The sequence below is a fragment of the Amphibalanus amphitrite genome, unplaced genomic scaffold (assembly GCF_019059575.1).
Source record: "Amphibalanus amphitrite isolate SeventyFive unplaced genomic scaffold, NRLGWU_Aamphi_draft 001007F_arrow, whole genome shotgun sequence".
In the NCBI taxonomy this organism is placed as follows: Eukaryota; Metazoa; Arthropoda; class Thecostraca; order Balanomorpha; family Balanidae; genus Amphibalanus; species Amphibalanus amphitrite.
This window is the reverse complement of record NW_024882501.1, coordinates 155,376-176,353: the sequence shown is the minus strand read 5'-3', so window position 1 is coordinate 176,353 and position 20,978 is coordinate 155,376. Positions and strand designations below refer to the sequence as shown.

Genomic DNA, 20,978 nt, shown 5'->3' with positions numbered 1-20,978 from the left:
CACCTCGCTGCGTACGATTGATGCGAGCGCAATTTAATGTGTATGAATTGACTTTCGCATGCGATTTTCTGACCGCGGAAAGAGTCGGTTTCAGCCTTTACAAACCTCGAGTTCAATTCAGCCTACATGTCTTTGACGTAGCTAGTAATAGGTGCTCATCTGAGCAGCGGGAGGTAATTCACTCCTTGTGAAATAAGACAGGGGGAAACAATGCAGGATAAATAACTCGAGCATTTAAGTCTGGGTAATGTGAAGCATATTCGAAGTTTGAAATAGCTGAACGTACTCTCAATGAATAGATTTAAGTTATACAATGACATTGCGATTTATAACATATAGTATATAGTAATATTATAGTATATCATATAATTATTATAGTAATCACCACCGTGTCCAACAATTAAACCTTACAAAAGCATGTATTACACTGAAAAAGCTAAAAAGAATTTTGCAGCAACCTACATTAAAGACAACAAGCACTCGCAACATTCTCAGCTAAAAGATTACACTGCTCAGTTTACACGGTTTGGAACACGAGGAAAGTTGTTCAGGGGCTCGAAGTTGTGCCCGCAACTCACGTAGCAGACACTCAATCAAAGTCAATATAGTTTTGATGGGAATGGCAGAGCACAGTAGCACGCACTGAGTGTGGATGCTAGCGCATAATGATATGAGCAAAGCTCGTAGAGCAAATGAATATACAAAAAAAAAAATGAACTGCTCTGATAAAATAAACATTGGATTAAACAGTTTCACAATACATAAATCGAGTATCCATCGCACACCCCGCAGTCCCAGAGAAGCGTGCGAGTCACACAGCACATACCTTTGCATCACCAAGTCCACTCAGAGCGTCTCTGGCTCCAGCGCCGCCGCTAGGCTCGCCATGTCGATCTCCGAGGCGTCTCCATCCGCCATCTCCCGACCGAGCGACCGAACCGCTCCGGCCCCGAAGCTCACCCCGTGCTCCGGTACCGTATAGGAGAACCGGAGTCGGGGCTGCGGCCGGGAGGGCGCAGAGGAGGAGGATAAGGGAGAGGGGATGAACGGGGAGGGAGCCGAAGGGGCGGGACGTGGGGGAGGGGACGGGGAGTAGCAGAAGTCTGCCGGGAAGCAGTGGTGGGCGGTGCAGTGCTCCCGCCGCGAGTCGGCGTCGGCGGAGAGGACGTCACACGACTCCAGAAAGCAGCGGTACTGTCGGCACACAGACACGGGCAGGCGTTGGTTAGCAGCAGAAATAAACAACGAATCGGTGAATTTGAGTGCCGGTGACTAAATATTCAAAAACCATTTACACCTGCACAAGACATTATCGAAAATAGGGTTAAAGAAATAGCTTACGAGCTACACCGTCAGCCGTAGATGAGCTACAGCACTAGCACCATGTAAGCCACGCACTATAAGGACCTCGTCTCGCTCCCCCCCCCTCCCCTACCACACGATCACGTTCGCTCACCATGGGCTGCCGCTGGGCCCGCACGGCGAACAGCGAGTCGTGGCTCTCCTCCAGGTGGAGCTGCAGCAGGTGGAACGAGGGCAGCTGAGCACGACACAGCCCGCAGCTGTGTCGGTGACTGGTCGAATAGTGCACCTCCTGCTCCAGGACTGAGCCGAGCCAGCGGCCGCAGCCGGGCACCGCGCACTGGAACCGGCTCACCGGCTCACTGCCAGGGTGGGGCACGTTAGATTAGCATCAGCCAACAGTCAGGGTTACACTTCAGCCACAGATAACAGTAGTACTGGATTGGAAACAGGATTCCGGTGGCTGCAGTAAGAGGCCGAAAACAGAACCGAATATTTCGTGCCCAGACTTCGATATCTCCTCTCACAGGCAACAAAAAAATATTGGTTTATGTGAATGAAACTTATAAAGAAGCAATCTAGCCGTGCTGGTGTTTATTGTTGCATTTTTGCATAATGGCAACTTATTTTACTAAACGTTGCTGGTTACACTTTCCTCACCGTGGTGAGGGAAAGTATGCCACTGATTTGTTTATAATGATTCCTCACTCTCATCCACAAAAAGTAATTGTACATGGGAGTTTGATCTCTTTATTTACATGCTAATCGACACCAGTCCTGTCACAACGAACCATCCAAACGTCACGATTCAAACCAACACGTCACAAAACACCCCTTCAAGTGTCACTTCGCTTCGCCTGCCCTCCCAATTTCATCAGCGACCTTACTTCCCCGCCTTACATCTTCTTGGCCCTGCTGAGCTTTGGCCTCTTGTCGCTCCTCGATCGGGTTGCACCAGTGGCTGGGGTGTCTGCTTCCTGACTTTCGATGGACAGCACTGTCTTGAGTGTCTGCCTCACTTATCAGTTACCATGTTTCCACACTTTCCAGCAAATAGATTGAAAACCGTCGCATACATCTCTGGAAGGAGGCTCCTAAGGACGTCGTGGCTATCATTGCAAACGACTTCCGGTCAGTTCGACATCCCGTTTTACGACTATCTTCATCACTTCTGCGTCACTTCTTGGTTGATCGCAGACCAGCAGCTGGTTCCTGTTAGCTTCCGTCTTCGGCAGTTGCCTCCAAATATGGCAGATCCTCACGGTGAGGTCGATGTCTTCGTCTTTCTCCAGTCGTACCTCCAGCGGCGTAGTTCCATGATAGATCAGCAGGCTGGCGGAGGCACCGTACTTGTTACGCCTGGTGGCCGAGCGTGCCAAGACGCCGGAGCTGTGTCCCAGGGAGGCCTTGGCGCTGTCATCCAGGTCCTCCATTTCAGTGGATTTCGCCACCGCGGCCACTAGCTCCTGGATGACAAGAGCACCATCCTGCTGTCACTCCTGCCGTGGTGGAACCATTCGGGCGGAGGCGTCGGCGGGGCTGAAACGTGACCAGTGACCACCATCTGAGGCCCTTAATTCGACTTCGGAGTACCGCCTCATTCTCTAGGAACTGTCGGACACTCGACCAGTTGTAGTTGCCACCTGATAGCTGATATTGTCATTCGTGAAGAACGCATCGGTCTGGCCCTTCATAACCTGCTTCTGGTGTGAGTGGCGTGCGGATGCCATGGCTGGTTTCGCTGGCCGCTCGTACACAGGGGGCATCGCGTAATCCACGCTGGTCAATACTGTCAGGACTGCGCCGCTCTTGAGCCGACGGCGCTGTCTCTGCATGCCGGTGCGAAATGACCGATCATCTTCGAAATCTTCCTTTCTGAAATGCAGCTCACACACAGCGGAATAGTCCTGATCCCACTCAGCCCGGTCACGGTGACCCATGGCGCCAACCCACTGAGCCCGTAGAGAGTTTCGGTGAGAGAAGCGAATAGGTAGCATGTGAGACATCTCCTGTTTTAATCTTTTGTTCCTCTTGGTTCGTTGGGTTGTAGCCAGAACGGCAGTTTTTTACCGCTCATTCCCTCCTCCATTGTTGATGTACCTATACGTATGTAAGGCTTTGCACCACCTTTTTTTCAAAAGAAAACACCACGCATTGTGCCCTCTAAATGATCAAATTAAAAGTGAAATCTTTAATTTTTTAAGCAAATGAAAGTAACATTGGTAGCTTCGATTTTAAATGTAAACGACAAAACACAAAAATCAAGGCCGTATAAGTTAGGTAAGATCGTCCGGGCTCGCTAATGTTACAAATCTGCAACACTACGGTGACGTCACCGGTGCATATGCTCCCTGGCTCCATCTGGACCCTGATGCGGCGGCTGGAATTACTGCTAATATAAAAATTACTGGTGCAATAGCGCTTTTAAATGATTTTAAAAGGGGGAAAATATGATAGCAAAATAATTATGAGAATCCCTTGTCCTGACTGGGATTGTATGGCCCCGCCACCTAGCGGACAACTTCGTAATTAGGGTTGAGTTGGCGATCGCCAGGTGGCTTGTCAGTAAGCTGTCAGCCGCAGACTGGAGAGCGGCCGTCAGGCGCCGCCAGATCATGCTCAGGAAAATGCGACACGCTTCAGAACGGTCATTTATCTCGAAAAAGATACGGTGCCCTGTGGTGATATGGCCCACATGACTCGGGACCCGTAGGCCGTATACGGCCTACGAGTCCCGAGTCATCAGGGGCCTTATAAGGCCCCTGTGGTCACCGGCAGCTCCCAAGGCCCATACGGTCGCGATACATAGGTACTTCGAAAATCGCTAGACAAAGGACTCAGGGGCGCAGCCAAGGGGGGGGGGCACACTGTGCTTTAGCCCCTCCCAATCTAGCAGGCGCCCTCTGGAAAGACGCCATCCAGACGCCTTCCACGATCATTCTGTGCGCCGATGGCGCCTTTTCAGTGTCCAGCACTCTAGTCGCCCTCGACGGTAAGCCATTGCGACGTCATCATGCGGTGCTGGCGCCCATATTTACAATTTTATATCTCTTTGTGGGTGAAGATGCACCCACAATCCTGAAATGACGGGTATCCACTCCCAATCTCCTGACCATCTAGCGCCCTCGGCTCACCTTCAGCGCCCTTCTGTCTGCGACTCTGCTCGGCGCCCTTCTGATCTGTCGGCGCCCTTCTCGCCCTTCAGCGCTCTCCTGGCCTGTCGGCATCCTCTTCACATTCGGCGCCCTCCAGGCAGACCTGTCAGCGCCCTCCTGACCTGGCAGCGCCTACCGTATTATAGCACCCTCCTCACCGTACAGTGCCCTCCTGACCTGTCGCCATCCTCCTCACTGTATAGCGGCCTCCTAACCATACAAAGCCCTCCAGACCGGCGCCCTCTACGTTCAGCGCCCTCCTGACAAGTCGGTGCCCTTTTCACCGTAGACGGCCCTCCTGATCTGTCGGCGCCCTCCTGACCGTACATCGCCTTCCTCGCCTTGTCCGCACCCTTCTTTTCATACAGTGTCTTCCTGACCTGTCAGCGCCCTCTTCACTCGTATAGTGCCCTTCTCATCGTACAGCATCCTCCTCACCACAGGCGCAGATCCAGGGGGGGGGGGGCGACGGGGGCGGCCGCGCCCCCCCCCCCCGACATCCGAAAAAGGCGCCCATAGCCCGCGGCAGAGAGGGCGCCCCGAGCAAAACAGAGGCGACACAGCAAAGGTTGAGCAGAAATAGGGCGCCTCCAGCAGAAGTTGGGCTCACCAAGCAGGAGAGCGACGCCCAATTGCCCATTCCCAGCAGATCAGAGTCGCCCCAGAAGCAGATGGGCGCCCCCAGCAGAAGAGGGGCGTCTTATTACAAGAATAAAAAGATGCCTTCTGTTCAAGAGGGGCACTCCTGGCAAGAGAGGTGTCCCCCTGAAGAGGAGCGACGCCCCAGCAAAAGAAGAGAGGCGCCCCCATTCCAAGAAGAAGAGGGGCGCCCTAACCGCAGATAGGCGCCCCAACAAAGAAAAAGAGAAGCCCCATAATAAAAAAAAATGGGTGCCACTGGCAGAAAAGGGGCGCCCCCGGCAGCGGAGGGGGCCCAGGAGGAGAAAGGAGACTCCAGCAGGAGACGGGCGCCCCAGCAAAGGGGGGCGCCCCAGCAGAAGAGAGGAGCCCCTTGCAGGAGAGGGGCGCCCTCAGCAGAAGAGGGGCGCCCCAGCAGAAGAGAGGCGCCACAGCAAAAGTTGATCAGAGATGGGGAGCCTTCAGCAGAGGTTGGGATCGCCAGGCAGGATAGGGGCGCCCCATTGACAATATCCGGCAGAAGACAGACGCCCCAGCAGCAGATGGGCGCCCCCGGTAGAAGAGGGGCGCCTCATTACAAGAAGAAAAGGAGTATATTCTGCACAAGAGGGGCGCCCCTGAGGCAGCGGAAGGGCAACCCCAGCAGAGGGGCTGTGCCCCAGTAAAAGGAGACTGGTGCCCCGCTCCGAGCAGAAGAGGGGCGCCCAAGCAAAAAGAGGAGCCCCATAAGAAGAAAAGCGATGCCTCTGGCAGGAGAGAGACGTCCCCCGCAGTGGAAGGGCGCCCCCAGAATTGAGGCGTCTCTAGCAAAAGATAAGTGCCCCTGCAGGAGAGGGGCACCCCAGCAAAAGTTGGGCAGAAATGGGGCGCCCCCAGCAGAATTTGGGGTCGCCGAACAGGAAAGGGCCGCCCCATTCACAGTAGAAAAAGGGACTCCCCAGCAGCAAAGGCGTGCCCTAACAGAAAAGGTGCACTCCCAGTAGAAGCGGGACGCATCAAGAAGAAGAGGGGCACTTCTAGCAAAAAAAATGGGCGTCCCAGATAAGTGGGCCGCCTACAGCAAATTGGTCGTTCTTAGAAGAAATGAGGCGACTTCAGCAAAGTGAGCCTCCCCATGACGGATTGGGCGATCCAAGCAGAGGTTGGGCACAAATATCTTTAAAACAGCGGCGCTGCGCGCAGCCGTCTTAAAGATATTTGCGGAAAACCTAGGGGGACGTGACAACGCACGGCGTGGGTTTTAAACTCTCGATTTTGACGACGGTTTGGCGCCCCCGGATTGCCAGGTCGCCCCTATTTCAACTTGCCGCCCCCCCTCCCGAAAATTCCTGGATCCGCCCCTGCCTCACCATGGGCGCCCTCCTGATCTGTCGGCGCTCTCCCCACCATACAGCGCCCTGCTGCCTTGTCGGTGCCCTCTTCACGGACAGCGTTCTCCAAATCTGTCGCAGCCCTTATCGCCGTGCAGTGCCCTCCTGACCTGTCAGCACCCTCCTCGCCTGTCGGCGACATCTTCGCGTTCAGCGCCGTCCTGACCAGCCCGCGCCTTTTGCAACGCATAGCGCCCTCATCACCATGCATCGCCCTCCCGACCAGTCAGCGTCGCCGTTCATCGTACAGCGCCCTCCTGACCTGTCGGCGCCCTCCTCACAACACATCGCCCTTCTGACCGGTTAGCGTTCTCCTCACCATGCAGACAATGCAACACTTTACAATTAGGAAAGCGTTAAGTAGCCGTTGCTTAACCCTCGCCGGCACAGGCCATTTTGCGTCATTCGACGACACAAGAGGTTGGTACGACCACCCCCCCCCCCCTCGCGTTTGGCCCCTGATTGAGCTAGAGCTTCGCGGAAAAACGAGCGTGTTGCCCGTCACGAGGACGAGAGGAAGCCGATGATATCCAATTTTAAGATCATAGGTCATCAGGTGACCTTCCAGGTCAGGTCAATGACCCGAAAATCGGGAAAATCGGGGCCCTAGAAAGTCGTAAAGTGTGGCTGCTATGGAGTTCTCCGGGGTGCTGATCACGAATATCGTGTTAGTTTTGATCAGAGATGATGTCTTTAAGCATTTAGACCAGATCGGGTCAGGTCAGGTCAGGTCAACCGGTAGGGGTCGTGACGGGTATTCGTAATACGTGCCAACCGACTCTGACAGCTTCGTAACATGTCACGAAGGCACCAAAACTACTTTGTAAATGTTCAAATGGCTGTTAAATTCGAAATCAGCTCCAAAAACTAGCCTAGAAACATGTAAAACTCGAAAAAGTGAACCGAGGTCACCAAAGGTCAATGACCTGACCTGACCTTCAGGTGACCTTTTGGCATCCACCCTAATGCATAGGAGCAACATCAAATCACATGTTTGAACGTTTGAAACCACGAAAAGGTTGCAAACGCGCGGCTAATGCGAGCCGACATACGCCGAATCGCTATTCCGGCCAAACATGGTCTCGGAAAGTAGGTCACAGGTCAAAGGTCATTTGGGTCAGGGTCATGAAATTTTCAGGTTAGGTGTACAATTGATCAATGCGAGGGCACTGAAAGTTTCGTCGCGATCGGCCGCTTTTTACGCGAGTTATTCGCGAAAAACCTTAGGGGGAAGGCCAGCTGACAAGTGTACGCTCCCGTGACGTCACGGGTAATGTTAAACAGTCGGGCGCCCGGCACATAGGAAAGCTCGGGATGACAGCCCCCTGACAAAAATGACGATTTCTTGCAATACACAACACACAAATTATCCATCCAGCAGCACGCGAGAATCCCATTTTGGCGCCGTCGCATAAAAACATTCGGCCTCTTACTGCAACTGCCAATATTCTGTTTCCAATCCAGTACTACTGTTATCTGTGCTTCAGCAAATTGGTACATATTACAAACCATGTATAATATACCCATGTATATGAGTAGATGGCTAGGTTGTAGGATTAGTTATATGAGGTATATGTGGCTAGGTGTATGAGATGTTACAGCACATCGACCGAAACTAAATCATAAATAATCACCAATAGAAAGCAAATAGATTGAAGAGGATAAGCCAGTGCATAAAAAAGCCCACCTTTTATCAGACAGAGTATCATCATCTTCATCAACAGCAACATACTGAAGTTGCATTCGACAAGCTTCATTGCCTTCTTTATATAGGGGATCACTAAATGGATGTCTTTTGTTAGCAATGCTTCTCAAGTATGTCCAAACGGAATCCTCTTTGTTCAGTGGACTTGTAGACGTCTCCATTTTCATTGGTAGGTACTAGTCAGCAATCTGAAATAAACTCAGAATTTAGTCATTGTAGGTATTAGATGCAAGCCAATTGTTATTCATTCATTAGCATCTGCCAGTTCAAGTTACCATGTCCCAAGGAGCATTTGCAACTTTGACAAGCGACCCTAGGATGCTACCTACCTACTAGATGTGATAAAAACTGACCAGATTGTTTAACTTGTCTGCAAAGCTGATAATACTCAGATAAAGTTCTACATAAACACTTAGTATAACTGTTGTGACTCCCACTTGGGAAAACACATTTCATAACATGAAGATACTTGAGTGCAGGGGATTAAGCTGGGAGACCAAGCTTGTGGCTTGTTTTGTCTTCATGTGTCTTTGAAGTCACAAGTCTGGTACCCTCTTATTGAGTTGTTTGATTGATGCCTGGTTCATAGGCCAGTCCAGTTAAAATGACAAGGGCTAGCAGTTAGCACCATCAGAATCAAATATAGGCAAAGCAATCTGGCCTCAGGGCTTAAACACAGGACAGACTAGCCTCAGGTTCTCATGGAGCTTTAGGGCCACACTTCACCTCAAACCTCTTTTAAGGAAATAAAGTATACCACTTTTAGCATGAGATTTGAACTGGGATAGCAGTTTTGAAGCTAAAGATGAGCCTAGTACAAATCAGGAGCTTTTATGGCCCAACAATTAGGTATCCTAGGCCAAGATATTCCATTCCCTGTTTTGAAATCAGTGCTTTACGCAGGAATTAAGTGCCTTACAGGATAATACCAAGAATGTATCCGTCACAGAGGCCAGTGTCAATCAATCAGCATGCAGTTAGTTTGAGTTTAGAACTACCAATGCAACATTATTAGGAACCCGTAATAACGAACACGTAAGCTGCTGCCACAAACACTGTTTAGCCTCTACCAAAGATGGAATATAGTTTTTCCTCTATAAAAATAATTCAAATTCCTCCAGTAATTAAGTTATTTTTTCCTGGACATTAGCATAAAAAACCACAAAATTGTAGCAAAAAATAGTTTGAGGAAAGTGATAGACATGAGACCTTCAAAAGCCAAATAATGAAAAGTTAAATAGTCCTCCATGCACATACCACGCAAAAATACTGGTTTTTATTTTGGAACCCACAATACAATAAGCCATAAGGGCTGAATAACAATTACCTACATCAACATGAATAACTGGCGCACACGGTGATAGAAAAGTACCGGCAGGAATTACGTTCTATTGAGCAGACTGAGTTGTGCTTACGACGGTTAATCAGCCAATCAAACGCTTCATAGCGGAAACTATAGTCGCTGACGCTGATTAGTGATCACAAATGAACACATTTTATTTGTAACAGGTGCGCAGTGTTTCTTGGTTCCCCCTAAAATTCTTACCAATATCACGTGATTGACAGCAACAATCATATAGGAAAGGCTACTAATGTCACGTGGTACTCTATAGCTAACGTCATCAGTATTTTCTATATAGTGCCTATCGCGCTTTCAACACTGACGTAACCAAGACGTAACAACGGACGTGACCACCAAGGCCCTATATACCACGGTCATTGAATACTACTATATACCGACGTGACTGTGCTAGAGAATCGCTGTGTTGTAACGAGTATAGGCTGATTTTCTGCCGGAATTTCGATTAATAGGTTACCGAAGATAGATGTGTCTTATGCTCGGCTTCAGTGAAGCTGCTTAGCTTGTGGTGGTCCATACATTTTCTGTAATGGGCGGTCATTTTCGGCACACCAAATGGGACCCATTTTTAATTATCAGCCAAATTGTTTGTCTTCAAGCTCTCTACTACTTAGGTCTTGGAATCTGGCTGATACTGATGAATTTCATCACTGGTGATTTATTATCCTCAGATACTGTGTTTAACTACCAGGTAAGCAGCCTCGGTGTCCTGTGTCGGCTCTTTCCTCGTATATTCTGGTGAATCAGAGTCAGTTTCCAAGACATTTACTCTGCATATGATGGTGATTGGGGAATGTCACCATACTATGCAGTTGCTAATTAATGAATTCTGGCAAGAAATAAAAGCTGGAATAGTTACACTACAGATTGTCAGATTAATCAATTGCTTTTTGCTGGGAGGTATGCCATTTTAGTTTTTATAGACTGATACATTTTTTTTATTTTCTTAAGAGTTCCCCAGTAAATGCATCACCTGTGAAGTAGTTGTGACATCAGTTGCATCACCAACTGTCCATTTTCAGGTTCTCAACCTTTCGGAGGGTCATGGCAGGATCATCTCTACTGCCTATGTACTGAATGCACTGTTCAGGTGAGCCACATCCATCTAAGCACATCAGTCTACGCATTGTTTAAGCTCATACTGACATATATGGCAAAAGTCAATTATTCAAAATAATTTATTTTAGGACCAAAATGTGTTTCGATTATATCGTCGTCAGTTGGTAAAAAAACGAATAAAAAAAAAACGATTTTCTATTTAGGACCAACTGATGACGATATAATCGAAACATGTTTTGGTCCTAATATAAATTATTTTGAATAATTGACTTGTGCCAGTCTACGCATTGCTTCCTCCTATAGAGCATAGAAGACTTGCACTTTATCAACCTATGGTTATTGTACCTACCAGACATAACTATACCCATCACTCACCAAACATTCAGCCATGATGTAAACTGCTGACTGCCAATAGCTGCCACTTATCAGTATCCCCGTGCCTGCCGCAGCGCCCTGGCTCTCTGGTGGGTGGTGCAGCGGACCAAGCTCTGCCTGGACTTCTCCTGCACCACTCTGCTCTACCACGTACTCCTCTGCTGGGCGGTCAGCGGCCGGTGGCCAGCCAGCGCCACCTGGTGGCTCGTGCAGGTCGTTTGTCTGGGCCTGGCCTGCGTGGGAGGTGAGTTCCTCTGCATGCGAACAGAGCTGGCCGCCATCCCCGTCGGTTTGGGAGGAGGACGAGTGGACTTGTGACACCGGAGGAGGAGGGGAGCCGCGTGAACACCGCGCTCGTCTCCCCGCGAAGGTCGTCTCTCAGAGAGTATAGTCTCTCGGTGGGCTTTGTGTCTCCCCTGAGAGGCTGGGGACGGTTCGGTGAGACTGCCGACTCTGGCTCCCAAACCGACTGACTGGTGGGCGACTCGTCGTGTGGTCGTTCAGCCATCCAGTTAACCGGTGAAAGACGTGCTCCGGACCGGGGCTGCGCTTCAGGTGACATGAATCGCGAGAAGTGTGAGTGAGACGTGAGCGCCGACTGTGACATTTCTACTCGTAAAGCGCTGTGCTGAATGAGCGTGGCGATTCGCTGTGCTCGTCATGGATACTATCATTGAGGGCATAGTGAAGAGACGAGGACCTGTGAAGGTGAATATCGATACATGCGTCTCTGAAAATGGACACGGAGTCGCAGAACTTGTCTCAGGATCCGTACGTCCTCTGAGCAGACTGTGCTTCGTCTGGAGTTCTTGTCGGGAGACTGTCTAAGACGGAGTTCGGAGTCGCCTGTCACCCCCAGGGTACGTGGTCATCGTCTCACAGTCTCTCGGGGACCGGAGACTGAACTGTCTCCTTGGGAGCTCGTGTCTTTTCGGTGTTCCGCAGGGGCGCATATTGTCATAATATGTCACTGTTCTGTTGTCAACGGCATCATTAGTTGCATGCTCCTGCTAAGTGGTATTTCATTGAAAACTCCGGAGCTTTAAATGATTGCTTGCTTCTCTTAGCTATGGAGTCAGGTGTGTTCCAGAGTCGAATAAGGTATCAGATCTGAGTATACCTACCTTAATATGACACATATTGACGGGATAATTTATATTTGTAATGTAATCAATCAGTTATTGCTTATTTGATTACTGTTTCAGAATGTACACAGTGTCAGTCATATTTTTAATAAAATACATTTCGTGAAGAAAATCGCATGTTGCCTGGGCTTACTGCTACTCCAACGTTAATATAACGTTGTCGTGGTGAAGTACCTCGTTCTGAAAGGTGGCTGAATGAGTAGGGGAGAGTGGGGTAAGATGCCCAGGGTGGGAAAGACGCCCCACCCCCTCTAGCGGCGAAACAAAGAATCGAACCTGGAAATTAATGTTTTTAGCGTAAAGCGGAAGCCTGCCTTGTTAACTGCACAAAAATTTGCGAAGCTCAGTTGGGCAACGGCTGGCTGGTGATTGCATGTTTTTTATTTGCTGCTTTCAAAAAATATTTTGGTGTCAAAACATTGTAAATATCAAAGAAGGTAGATAATTTTTGAGTCCCTTGCTATAGTCGTGATACATTAACATGCGTGTACTGTGTCCCGAACAGTTTGTTTCAGGGTGTAGTTTTATGGCTAACAAATTGTACTGATTTAATGTTGCTTCGGTACCTTGGGGTAAGATCCTGTCCTGATGGGGAAAGACGCCCCCCTAAATCCGTAGGCTGTCCTTCAAGCAGCCCGTCAAATCATTTATTACATACTTGTGACGAGAGACAAAAGCCGATCTGGGACTATTAAGAGTCCACTATGGTCGGGTGCTCCCCATGCCGGTCTCTCGGCACACACAGCGACTTTTTGGGCGGCATCTGACTCTGAGAGCCCTCACGACGGCCTCTGTGGGCCCCATTATTGGCTCCAGGGCCCCTCACGACATCCTTTGAGGGCTCCCACGTTGGCTCCACGGGCCGCGCTGACATTTGAGGTCCCCACGATGGGCTCGAGGGCCCTCAAGCATCATGAAGACCTATAATGGCCCCAAAGTGGTCTCCGAACGCCACCACGGAGGCTTGTTTGGCCGCGCTGGACTATGATGGCCCTAACGATGACCTCTGAAGCCCCTTACGACTACTTTTGAGGGCCCTTCGATGACGTTTGGTGTCTACTGCAGTCTCGAAGGGACTACTGATTCGTTCAGGCGATTCACGTGCCCATTTATGCCACTTATAGTGCAGGGGGCATCTTCCCCAACGCCAGGGGGCGTCTTTCCCACCCTGTGGGGTAAGATGCCCCCTTTCACTTCTTCAGGAAAATGCTTAATAGCAAAAAAAGTTATCATATTTCAGGCACGGAAGTGTGATATTTTTGGAGAAAAATGATGTCGGCTTCCGTTGAAACTCCAAGTTTTTGCTTTCCGATCGTCATTTTCGAATAATATATGACATAGTAAAACCCTGGGCATCTTTCCCCACTCTCCCCTACTGATAAGACCAAAATGGAGTAGACTTTTCTAGTAGCAACTGACACTTATGGCCCGGAATTTCATCATACCACAGATGCCGACTCACCTTATGACTCACCTCATGACTCGCCTTGTTATCCACCTTTCATCAGTCAACTTTTCCCACCGCAGACTGTCATCAAACTCAGGGACATCATCAGTGAATCTGAGAATGTATTTGTCAAATTTGATACTACAAATATGGGAAAATACAGTTGACCTTCACATCACGCATGACTATAGTCCCGGCATACCACCGAGCGACTCATATCCTAGAAGCGAGCTCTCCGAGGCTAGCGGCGCAGCAGACTGACTCAGCGATCACCACATTGGTCAGACACCGCAGCGATTCGCACCAGTGCCGTATCACGAGTAACGACATTGACATGTACAGCATACAGCGTAGATAGGTGCTTAAATGAGTGGCGTACGATTTGTTTATCTTCGGCCTAAAAAAATGTTGCAAATTGTTGCTAAAACAAAATGCATTTGATTGATTGAAGTTGTTCCTGGTTAACGTTGTTATTGATAATGAGTGTCGTGCAACGTTCGGTTACAGATTAAGTTATTATATGAGAATGCAGTCAAACAAAAATCACAAAGGTATAGACTAATTGTTGGCACCGTCAGATAAGTTGTAGCATTTTTATAACCTCAGGAAGACCATTCACCTTCAGTGACCAAAGCCATTCCAAGCGCCAAATACGCTACTGCCATTCACAAGACAAGCAGCTATGCGAACTTAGCTAATACAAAACACCATTCGATGTAAGGCGTTTATCATGTAAATGATAATATCTAAGACACGTATGCATACGCAGACGCACAAGCGAAAACATAAGCCTTGCGAAACTGACATCTGGTCGACAATAATGCATGCAAGGGCGTCACAGTAAATACGACGGCAATATCGACCTCAGAGGCCTGTATTTAAAATGATCTAGCCGTCTTTTGAGGATCACAAGCTAAACAAACAGGCAAATACAGGCCAGGGTTGGTTCCAGGTCAAAATCGGCAGCAGACATTGCGTCTGGATATTTCTGCCGCGAAGCACATCGCCAAACAAAGAACGCACCAGCACATTGGTATAGTGAGCCACAAGTACACTGCTCAGCACACGTCACCTTGCATAACACAGCATTGGCGAGGGGTGGGTCGCAATTACAGTCCACACGGGCGGCACGCGTAAAGGGCGCTCCATGTGGACACTCGGTCCGGTCCACAGGCCTGTCCACTGCTGGTCCACAGGTCCGTCCACTTCCGCACCCCCTCCCTGACATCATGTCCACAAAGTCGCAGTTCTTGTTCCCCCTTGACCTCTCACTGACCTCGACCTCTCAAAGGTCACCCAGTACCGCACGTTAAGTACTGACTGTCGACTGGTAAGTACTGACTCGACACCTGTCCCATAGATCCCTCTCTATCAGCAGCGCGTCTTTGACTGTCACCTCCGACAGGCCGAGTGGCCCGAATGCTGAGCTTGTCACGCGGGATTGATGTAGGGTGACAGAGAGCTGATGTAGGGTGACCGAGCCGGGCAGAGAGGTGACTGAGCCGGGCAGAGGGCAGCCACAGTCTCAAAGCCGAGCTCCAGGCTGGCTGAACCGCCAGAGCGCTGGGACGTTCAGCAGACCAACCACCACATTCGGGCGTGCCTCGTGCTGAGACACCGCCACATACCCGACACAGAAGACACGTACGAGACAGAGACAGAGTCTAGAAGAGGCCCTTTTTCTTCTTTTTCCCATCTACTGTCCTGTAAGAGAGAGTGTAGAAATTAGGAAGAAGGCAGACCCGACACCTCAGAAGATAGACACTAGGTGGATCAAGAAGACCGCTACGACATCTAATCTATATCAGTAGTCACAGAACACAGTACCCAAACGACCAGTGTGTCGAGTACTATCGTGACCGAAACCAATTCAACAGAGGCATGCTTTCTAGAGGGCACAATGACACCAACTAGTTCATACTTTTTGTTCCGGAGGAAGAAAAGAAACAAACGTTGATTGCCATTTCTAAACATCTCGACGAAAACTGCAAGCTACATGTCGGTACTGAGGCTTACGTGCCTCGTTTCTGGCACCTCTAGGACAGGCAGCTACATAAAATAAAATAAAACAGGAGAAATTCATAAAAGACAATTAAGGTGAGGGAGGGTTTTCGACAGGCAGTTGTGCAACTGGTATACCTCCGGGACGGTGGAACGGCATTCACCGTCTCGGATCCAGCAGTGGTCGAAGATGCACTGCATTCGTAACATGACAATTGAGTTTCATGACATGAGTGCTGTGCGACTTTTTCAAGCTCTCGTGCAGGCGACGATTTTTTTTTTACAAAGCTAACAAGTTTAAAGACGTTTTGACATTTTGTCAAACGACATATTGCGTCGTTTTTGTCTGAGCATAATGAAACATAAATGTAATGGTGATGAAGTCTGGGGCTATGAATAAAACTTGGTCTGTCGTTTTACATTTTAAGCTTTAAGTTTTGCAAACCTTTCTAAAAATAAAAAAGCTTTTTGAGTAAAGTGCATTGAGCTATGCCAGGGCCTAGCTTACCACAAGATGTCGCTGACAAACGTGCAATGTACTTAGGCTGCCAGGCAGGCTCACAGACAGACATACATACAGGCAGGCACGGCAGGCTCACAGACTGGCCTATACATTCAGGTGCTGACAGACAGGCACACAGACGGGCACTGCGCTGGTCGTGCGTCTCGGGCACGCCGAGGGAAGGGTACACTGAGGAGTGTCAGGCACAGGCACTCAGGAGTGTCAGGCACTCGGGCAGGCACTCAGCTGCCGGGCCAGGCAGGAGGCACACCTGACAGACGGGGCATGGTCAGTTTCCACCGTCCCTTTCCGCCGCTGTAACAGCCAGAGAGACGAGAACCGCTGTCAGATCGGTGCGGAGGGTGTCATTTTGGTGGGACTGCTGTCGGCTTGGTGGGTGAGGAAAGGACGCACTATGGGCTCGTCATGACGCACTAGCAATCATTCTTTCACGGGTAGTTTGGGTCGTAAAGTTGGATATGTACGGTAGATAGGCATCAGGTATAGGTTGCATCACGTTGAACATCTTTTCCGCCCTTCACCACGGAAGAACAGTCAGAAACTAAGACTGGAGGAGAACCCAATGCTTCGACCTTGTCCGGAGCCTGAAGCCTCCACCAAGCCTGTGAAGCTAGCTAAGAGTACGTGTCACCACCACCGTCTGGCCACGCATGCAGTTGGCAGGAAGTCTCTGGGGTTCACCGTGGACGGAGGACAGGAGACTGTAGCACGCTACATCTTTAACATTTAACGTAGAATCTTTTCGGCACGGCTTGGTCCGGCAGTCTCCCCCCCCCCCCTCGCAGTCCGGTCACAGGCCTAGCCCTCCATTCACTCACCCATCGCTGCTACCGGGTGACGCACAGCTGAGCGGAGCGCTGCTGCTGCGCTCCCCTCCCCTCTCATTATTCACCCCCCCCCCCCCCCCCAGTCACCAGGCCCACCATCCCCACATATCACTTTTCTCCATCTCCCGCAACGAGCACTGTCCGTGGGAATAGCCGCAGTAGACACATCTGCGAGAAGACGATGCCGCCTACATCAGTACGAACCGTCGAGGCACAGCTGAGTCAACAAGCTACGTCAGGACCGCGGCCGGCGGCGGCGGCGAGCGAGCACGTTAAGGTACTCTGTCACTTGTCACGTACTCTGTCAGGTACCACAACAGCTGCGCCGCGCTGAGTCACATGGTGGGAATGGCACAACCAGGAAGATCCTATGGCAAGCAAAAACGCAGTAGTTCCAGAGGTCTTCGCAATGGGCAACCGTTAAACTCTCATTACGACGCCCGCCTATGGAGACAGCTACCGCAGGATGAGCGATTCGAACCTCCTCAAATAACGCTGCATCAGCAAAAGATGTCAACAGATCATGGAGCAGTGTCAAGGATGGAGGCCGGCTGGAGCACATAGCCTCCTTTGTCGGTGTACAGCAACCCAGGGTGAGCGACCCGGCAGAACGACTTCAAGGTGACCTCCACAACAAGCCGCAAGCAATGACCTGTAGTTCCAGAGATCTCCGCAGAGGAAGAAGGCGCTGCGTTACGGCCACGCCCCGGTACGGTGGGCGGAGCAAGAGTGACGTCACAGGGGCGTTGGCGGCAGACGAAACGGAAGGAAACAAAAGTTTGAATAAAATGAAATTGAAGAATCAAAATTAAAACTCGAAAATCACAAACCTTTCGGGGATTGTTTTATGCCAGCGATTACTAAAATGATAAAGCACTCAACACGAAGACGATTCGACGGCCAAAAATTGCAGGCACAGAGGAGCAAGGTGACTAAACAGGACAGAGGGCGCCATCTTACGGCCCCACCCACCAGAAGAAGGCAGAGGAAGATGACGTCGCAAGGGCGTGGCAGTCACCCCTCCCCCCCCCCCAACTATAAAAGGGTGCGCCACCCAACCAGAGAGAGACACAGTCGAGCAGCCGAGAGTCACAGTCTGCAGCCGGAGCCGGAGACGCCATCTGGGAGCCGCCGTCAGTCCGGGGTCACCCGCGAGAAGTCTCTTCAGTTCGAGCGCAGAGGAACTCCAGAATGTGAGTGTTGTTGAAAAGTCTGCTCAATCCCAATCCTTGACCCCCCCCCCTCTGCCCGGTTGCCGTGCCGTGACGACTGCCAAACATTTTCGGTTGCCATAAAATGCACTCTCAACTGGAATTGGAAAACTTAAATTACTTTGAACTTATTGGTCCAGACACCCTAGTAGCATATTAGGATCTGAATTTCGAAGTCATGTCAGAGTCGCCAGCAAACCGTTATTGTCAGTTGGAGTTCACGATTAGGCCGAGAGCGAGATCCGAGAATTTACATAAGCAGCTCAGTGTCACGAACGCTGAAATTGATGACAGGATGCGTGACAGCGTTGAAATGTCTTGGTCTTCGGTCAAGCTGGTTCGTTCGATTTATTATGGGCGATGGCCAGGTGCGTTTTGAGGTTGGAACGTTTGTGAAATTAAGGGTTAGATTCGTGCTGTACTTACTAAAAGTTGCATTGCGAAATCATTGGTAATATGGCTGTAGGAATTAATTGCGAAGTCGAAATCAATTATAGAACAGGTAAATACGGTTGAAAAGGGATGTAATGTTTTAAGGCGGCGACTGATTCATGCGATCGATCTATGAATATGGCTATGAGTTATGATTTTCGACAGATACGAATGCTTGAGCTTACGGCGGAATTTCTTCTGTTACTTAGGTGCAGAGTTGCGAGCAGTGGTTTGAGGTTGACGGTTTGACACTTAGCGACTTTAGATGGTCACTTTGCGTCATTGAAATTGCGAAATGTCGAGGAACAGGTAGATGTAGAATTGTTTGTGGTTAGAACTAATATGCGACTAATATAGGTGCCGATCGTTGTGCTTTTGTAGAATAAATACTAGAAAGGACCACCTTAGTTGGGGAACGATTAAATGGGACAGGAAGTTAATTTAAAAAAAAACTTACGTTGAATGGAGCTGATGAGATGTCGAACAGGGAGATATTGCAGCGATATTTTACCAGATTCACACTCACTGACACATTCGTTGAATCTACCCGGCCCGAAGAGACCGCACACACCAGTACTGCACCGAGAGTGATGACGCGCCCATCGCGGCGCGGCCTTGACAACTGTCGACTGTCGACGCGGCGCCGGCCGGCAGCCGTGGTAATCGTCGTTCGCGACGCGGGACCGTGCGCCGCTAGATGGCACATGAGAGCAGCGTCGGGAGTGGAGCAGCGGCCACAGTAGGGCAGTGGGCTAACCGTAATTGGGGCGCGTGCGGTAGGTGAAGGTCATTGTATAGGAGCATGGTTAGTTGTGGAAAGTTGCAACGGGATAAGAACGTAAACAGTTAATGCATAATTTTAAATATGACATGCTATTTGATATTTAGGACTGCACTTCGTTTGATGTTTACTGCTAGTAGGATGATTTAAATTATATTTTCTATGAAAGGCTAGGGACCCCTATGACAATATCCTGGCACTATAAAGATAATTTGTATAGGTAACTAGTAGCCCATCAGAAGCTATCGAACGAGTTTCAAGGAGTCATTTCCGTTGAGCATTCAGTAATTCACTATGATACGGTGGATCACAACCAGACGACAGATACCTAGGTGCGTACTAATTAATTCTAGATCATCTGATTAAATCAAGAGCGGTTCAAGGTCTGCTAGGAGTGTATACGAGAACTAGTGATTAGGTTCATGCGTGCAGCAGCAATTAGGACTTGAGATTACGATTAGGTTGGATAAATAATGCGTTTCTGTTATTCGCGTTCTTACGAGTTAGCGCCAATAATTACTCCACCAATATTGGCGCAGGGCATTGTGAGGCGCAGACGGCTTGTTTGCCCGTCTCCTATGGCGTAATGTTTACCAGCATGACTGTATGAGACACAGATGAACTTCTCTAAACCCACGTCCAGACCGGAATAATAAGAGGGACACACCGTCACGTACGCAGGGCATATGCACGTTTTCCGCCAGTGGTACCGGCCACTGTTAATTTTCCCGCTTAGGTAACACTGGGTGAGAAGGCAGTGAGAGGTTTCTACGGCAGGGGGAAGGGGAAGATTGGCACAGTGTGCAGTGGAGAGTAAGTTATGCCAAAGGCAAGAAGCCGAGGGTCAGGGGTGAGTCACCCAAAAGTGTGGATAAGGCGAGCCGTAGTGTCCCGAATAAGTCCTCATACTTATTTTGTAAAGGTACCTTAATCGGTACTGGACAGCCTCAGGGGAGGGAAGAATGTACTCCAGGACACGTAAGGCCTTGAAGAGTAAATCCCATGGTTTAAGGAGAGTTCCTGAGGAGAGTTCCAGGATATGAACGGTGGTCCCTGGGTCGTGAACGGAGGTGTTACACGCGGACCGGAAGAGGGCATAGGTAATCTCTCCCGGATAGAGAGATAAGTCGGATGTAAATCGCGTATATGTGTACCATAAGTCTATCGGACGTGTAGTGAATCCCATAAATTAGCAGGGTGGATATTTTTGCAATTATTCTGGACGGCCCTGCGATAAGTATCTTAGTCGCCGGTTAGCGGAGCATGCATATGGATTTCGGAAAGAGACATTTATCTCGCCGGGGAGACCCTGGTTTGTAAGACGCCTAACACTATCGGAGGGAATTTCGGGGGCTATCAATTAAATTTGGGTGAATACATGAAATGCAAACGTAATGCGAGCAAGGGTGTGAGGATGACGACGCATGAATCTTAGAATAAGGCCGATAGGAATTTGATAGAGTTCGGTTACGGCAGTCGAACAAATGATTCTCGAGGGCAGTTAAAACTAGCAACGCTAATACGAATTAAGTGGGCAATTTTCTTAATGGGAAGGCCAGTATAGGAATGGGTGACTGGACAAATGATCACATTCAATTTATCAATGTAATTACCACCCATATGTTTGGCAGTGGTCATCGGGACTT

At 49.6% G+C, this 20,978-nt stretch overlaps 3 protein-coding genes across 8 annotated transcripts in view; 1 reads left to right on the top strand and 2 right to left on the bottom strand.

The window, feature by feature from the left end:
• Positions 1-403: 403 nt before the first annotated feature.
• On the bottom strand, positions 404-9,552 carry LOC122369114 (zinc finger protein 511-like). 2 transcript variants are annotated; one of them, XM_043343549.1, is made up of 4 exons: positions 9,503-9,552; positions 8,154-8,359; positions 1,457-1,664; positions 404-1,194 (listed from the first exon to the last, which is right to left on the bottom strand). In XM_043343549.1, the coding sequence occupies exons 2-4, from the start codon at positions 8,336-8,338 to the stop codon at positions 847-849; spliced, it is 741 nt and encodes a 246-aa protein (XP_043199484.1). In that variant the 5' UTR covers positions 8,339-8,359; positions 9,503-9,552; the 3' UTR covers positions 404-846. The 2 variants fall into 2 exon arrangements, with proteins under 2 accessions (XP_043199484.1, XP_043199485.1); XM_043343550.1 differs by lacking the exon at positions 9,503-9,552 and adding an exon at positions 9,429-9,471.
• Positions 9,553-9,838: 286 nt separating this feature from the next.
• On the top strand, positions 9,839-12,222 carry LOC122369112 (protein SYS1 homolog). Its single transcript, XM_043343547.1, has 3 exons — positions 9,839-10,222; positions 10,554-10,621; positions 11,040-12,222. Exons 1-3 carry the CDS (start codon positions 10,061-10,063, stop codon positions 11,281-11,283), a joined length of 474 nt encoding a protein of 157 aa, XP_043199482.1. The 5' UTR covers positions 9,839-10,060; the 3' UTR covers positions 11,284-12,222.
• A 1,435-nt stretch (positions 12,223-13,657) lies between these two features.
• LOC122369122 (septin-7-like) overlaps positions 13,658-20,978 on the bottom strand; it is a 65,397-nt gene continuing 58,076 nt past the window's right edge. For 3 of the 5 annotated variants that reach the window (XM_043343568.1, XM_043343571.1, XM_043343577.1), the window contains one exon: positions 13,658-15,261. In XM_043343568.1, coding sequence (XP_043199503.1) covers positions 15,222-15,261 — 40 coding nt within the window. In that variant the 3' untranslated portion in view covers positions 13,658-15,221. Of the gene's footprint in view, positions 15,262-16,331; positions 16,376-20,978 lie in introns of all 5 variants that reach the window. The other 2 variants (XM_043343567.1, XM_043343576.1) reach the window with 1 other exon arrangement.

What these genes read in the sequence shown, in the direction of transcription:
- LOC122369114 (XM_043343549.1), bottom strand. Translation starts at nt 8,338, where the DNA reads ATGAAAATGGAGACGTCTACAAGTCCACTGAACAAAGAGGATTCCGTT. An exon ending in GATACTCTGTCTGATAAAAG is followed by an intron (nt 1,665 to 8,153) that starts GTGGGCTTTTTT and finishes CCACCCTGGCAG; the next exon opens with TGAGCCGGTGAGCCGGTTCC. An exon ending in GGGCCCAGCGGCAGCCCATG is followed by an intron (nt 1,195 to 1,456) that starts GTGAGCGAACGT and finishes GTGTGCCGACAG; the next exon opens with TACCGCTGCTTTCTGGAGTC.
- LOC122369112 (XM_043343547.1), top strand. Translation starts at nt 10,061, where the DNA reads ATGGGCGGTCATTTTCGGCACACCAAATGGGACCCATTTTTAATTATC. An exon ending in ATACTGTGTTTAACTACCAG is followed by an intron (nt 10,223 to 10,553) that starts GTAAGCAGCCTC and finishes GTCCATTTTCAG; the next exon opens with GTTCTCAACCTTTCGGAGGG. An exon ending in GTACTGAATGCACTGTTCAG is followed by an intron (nt 10,622 to 11,039) that starts GTGAGCCACATC and finishes TGCCTGCCGCAG; the next exon opens with CGCCCTGGCTCTCTGGTGGG.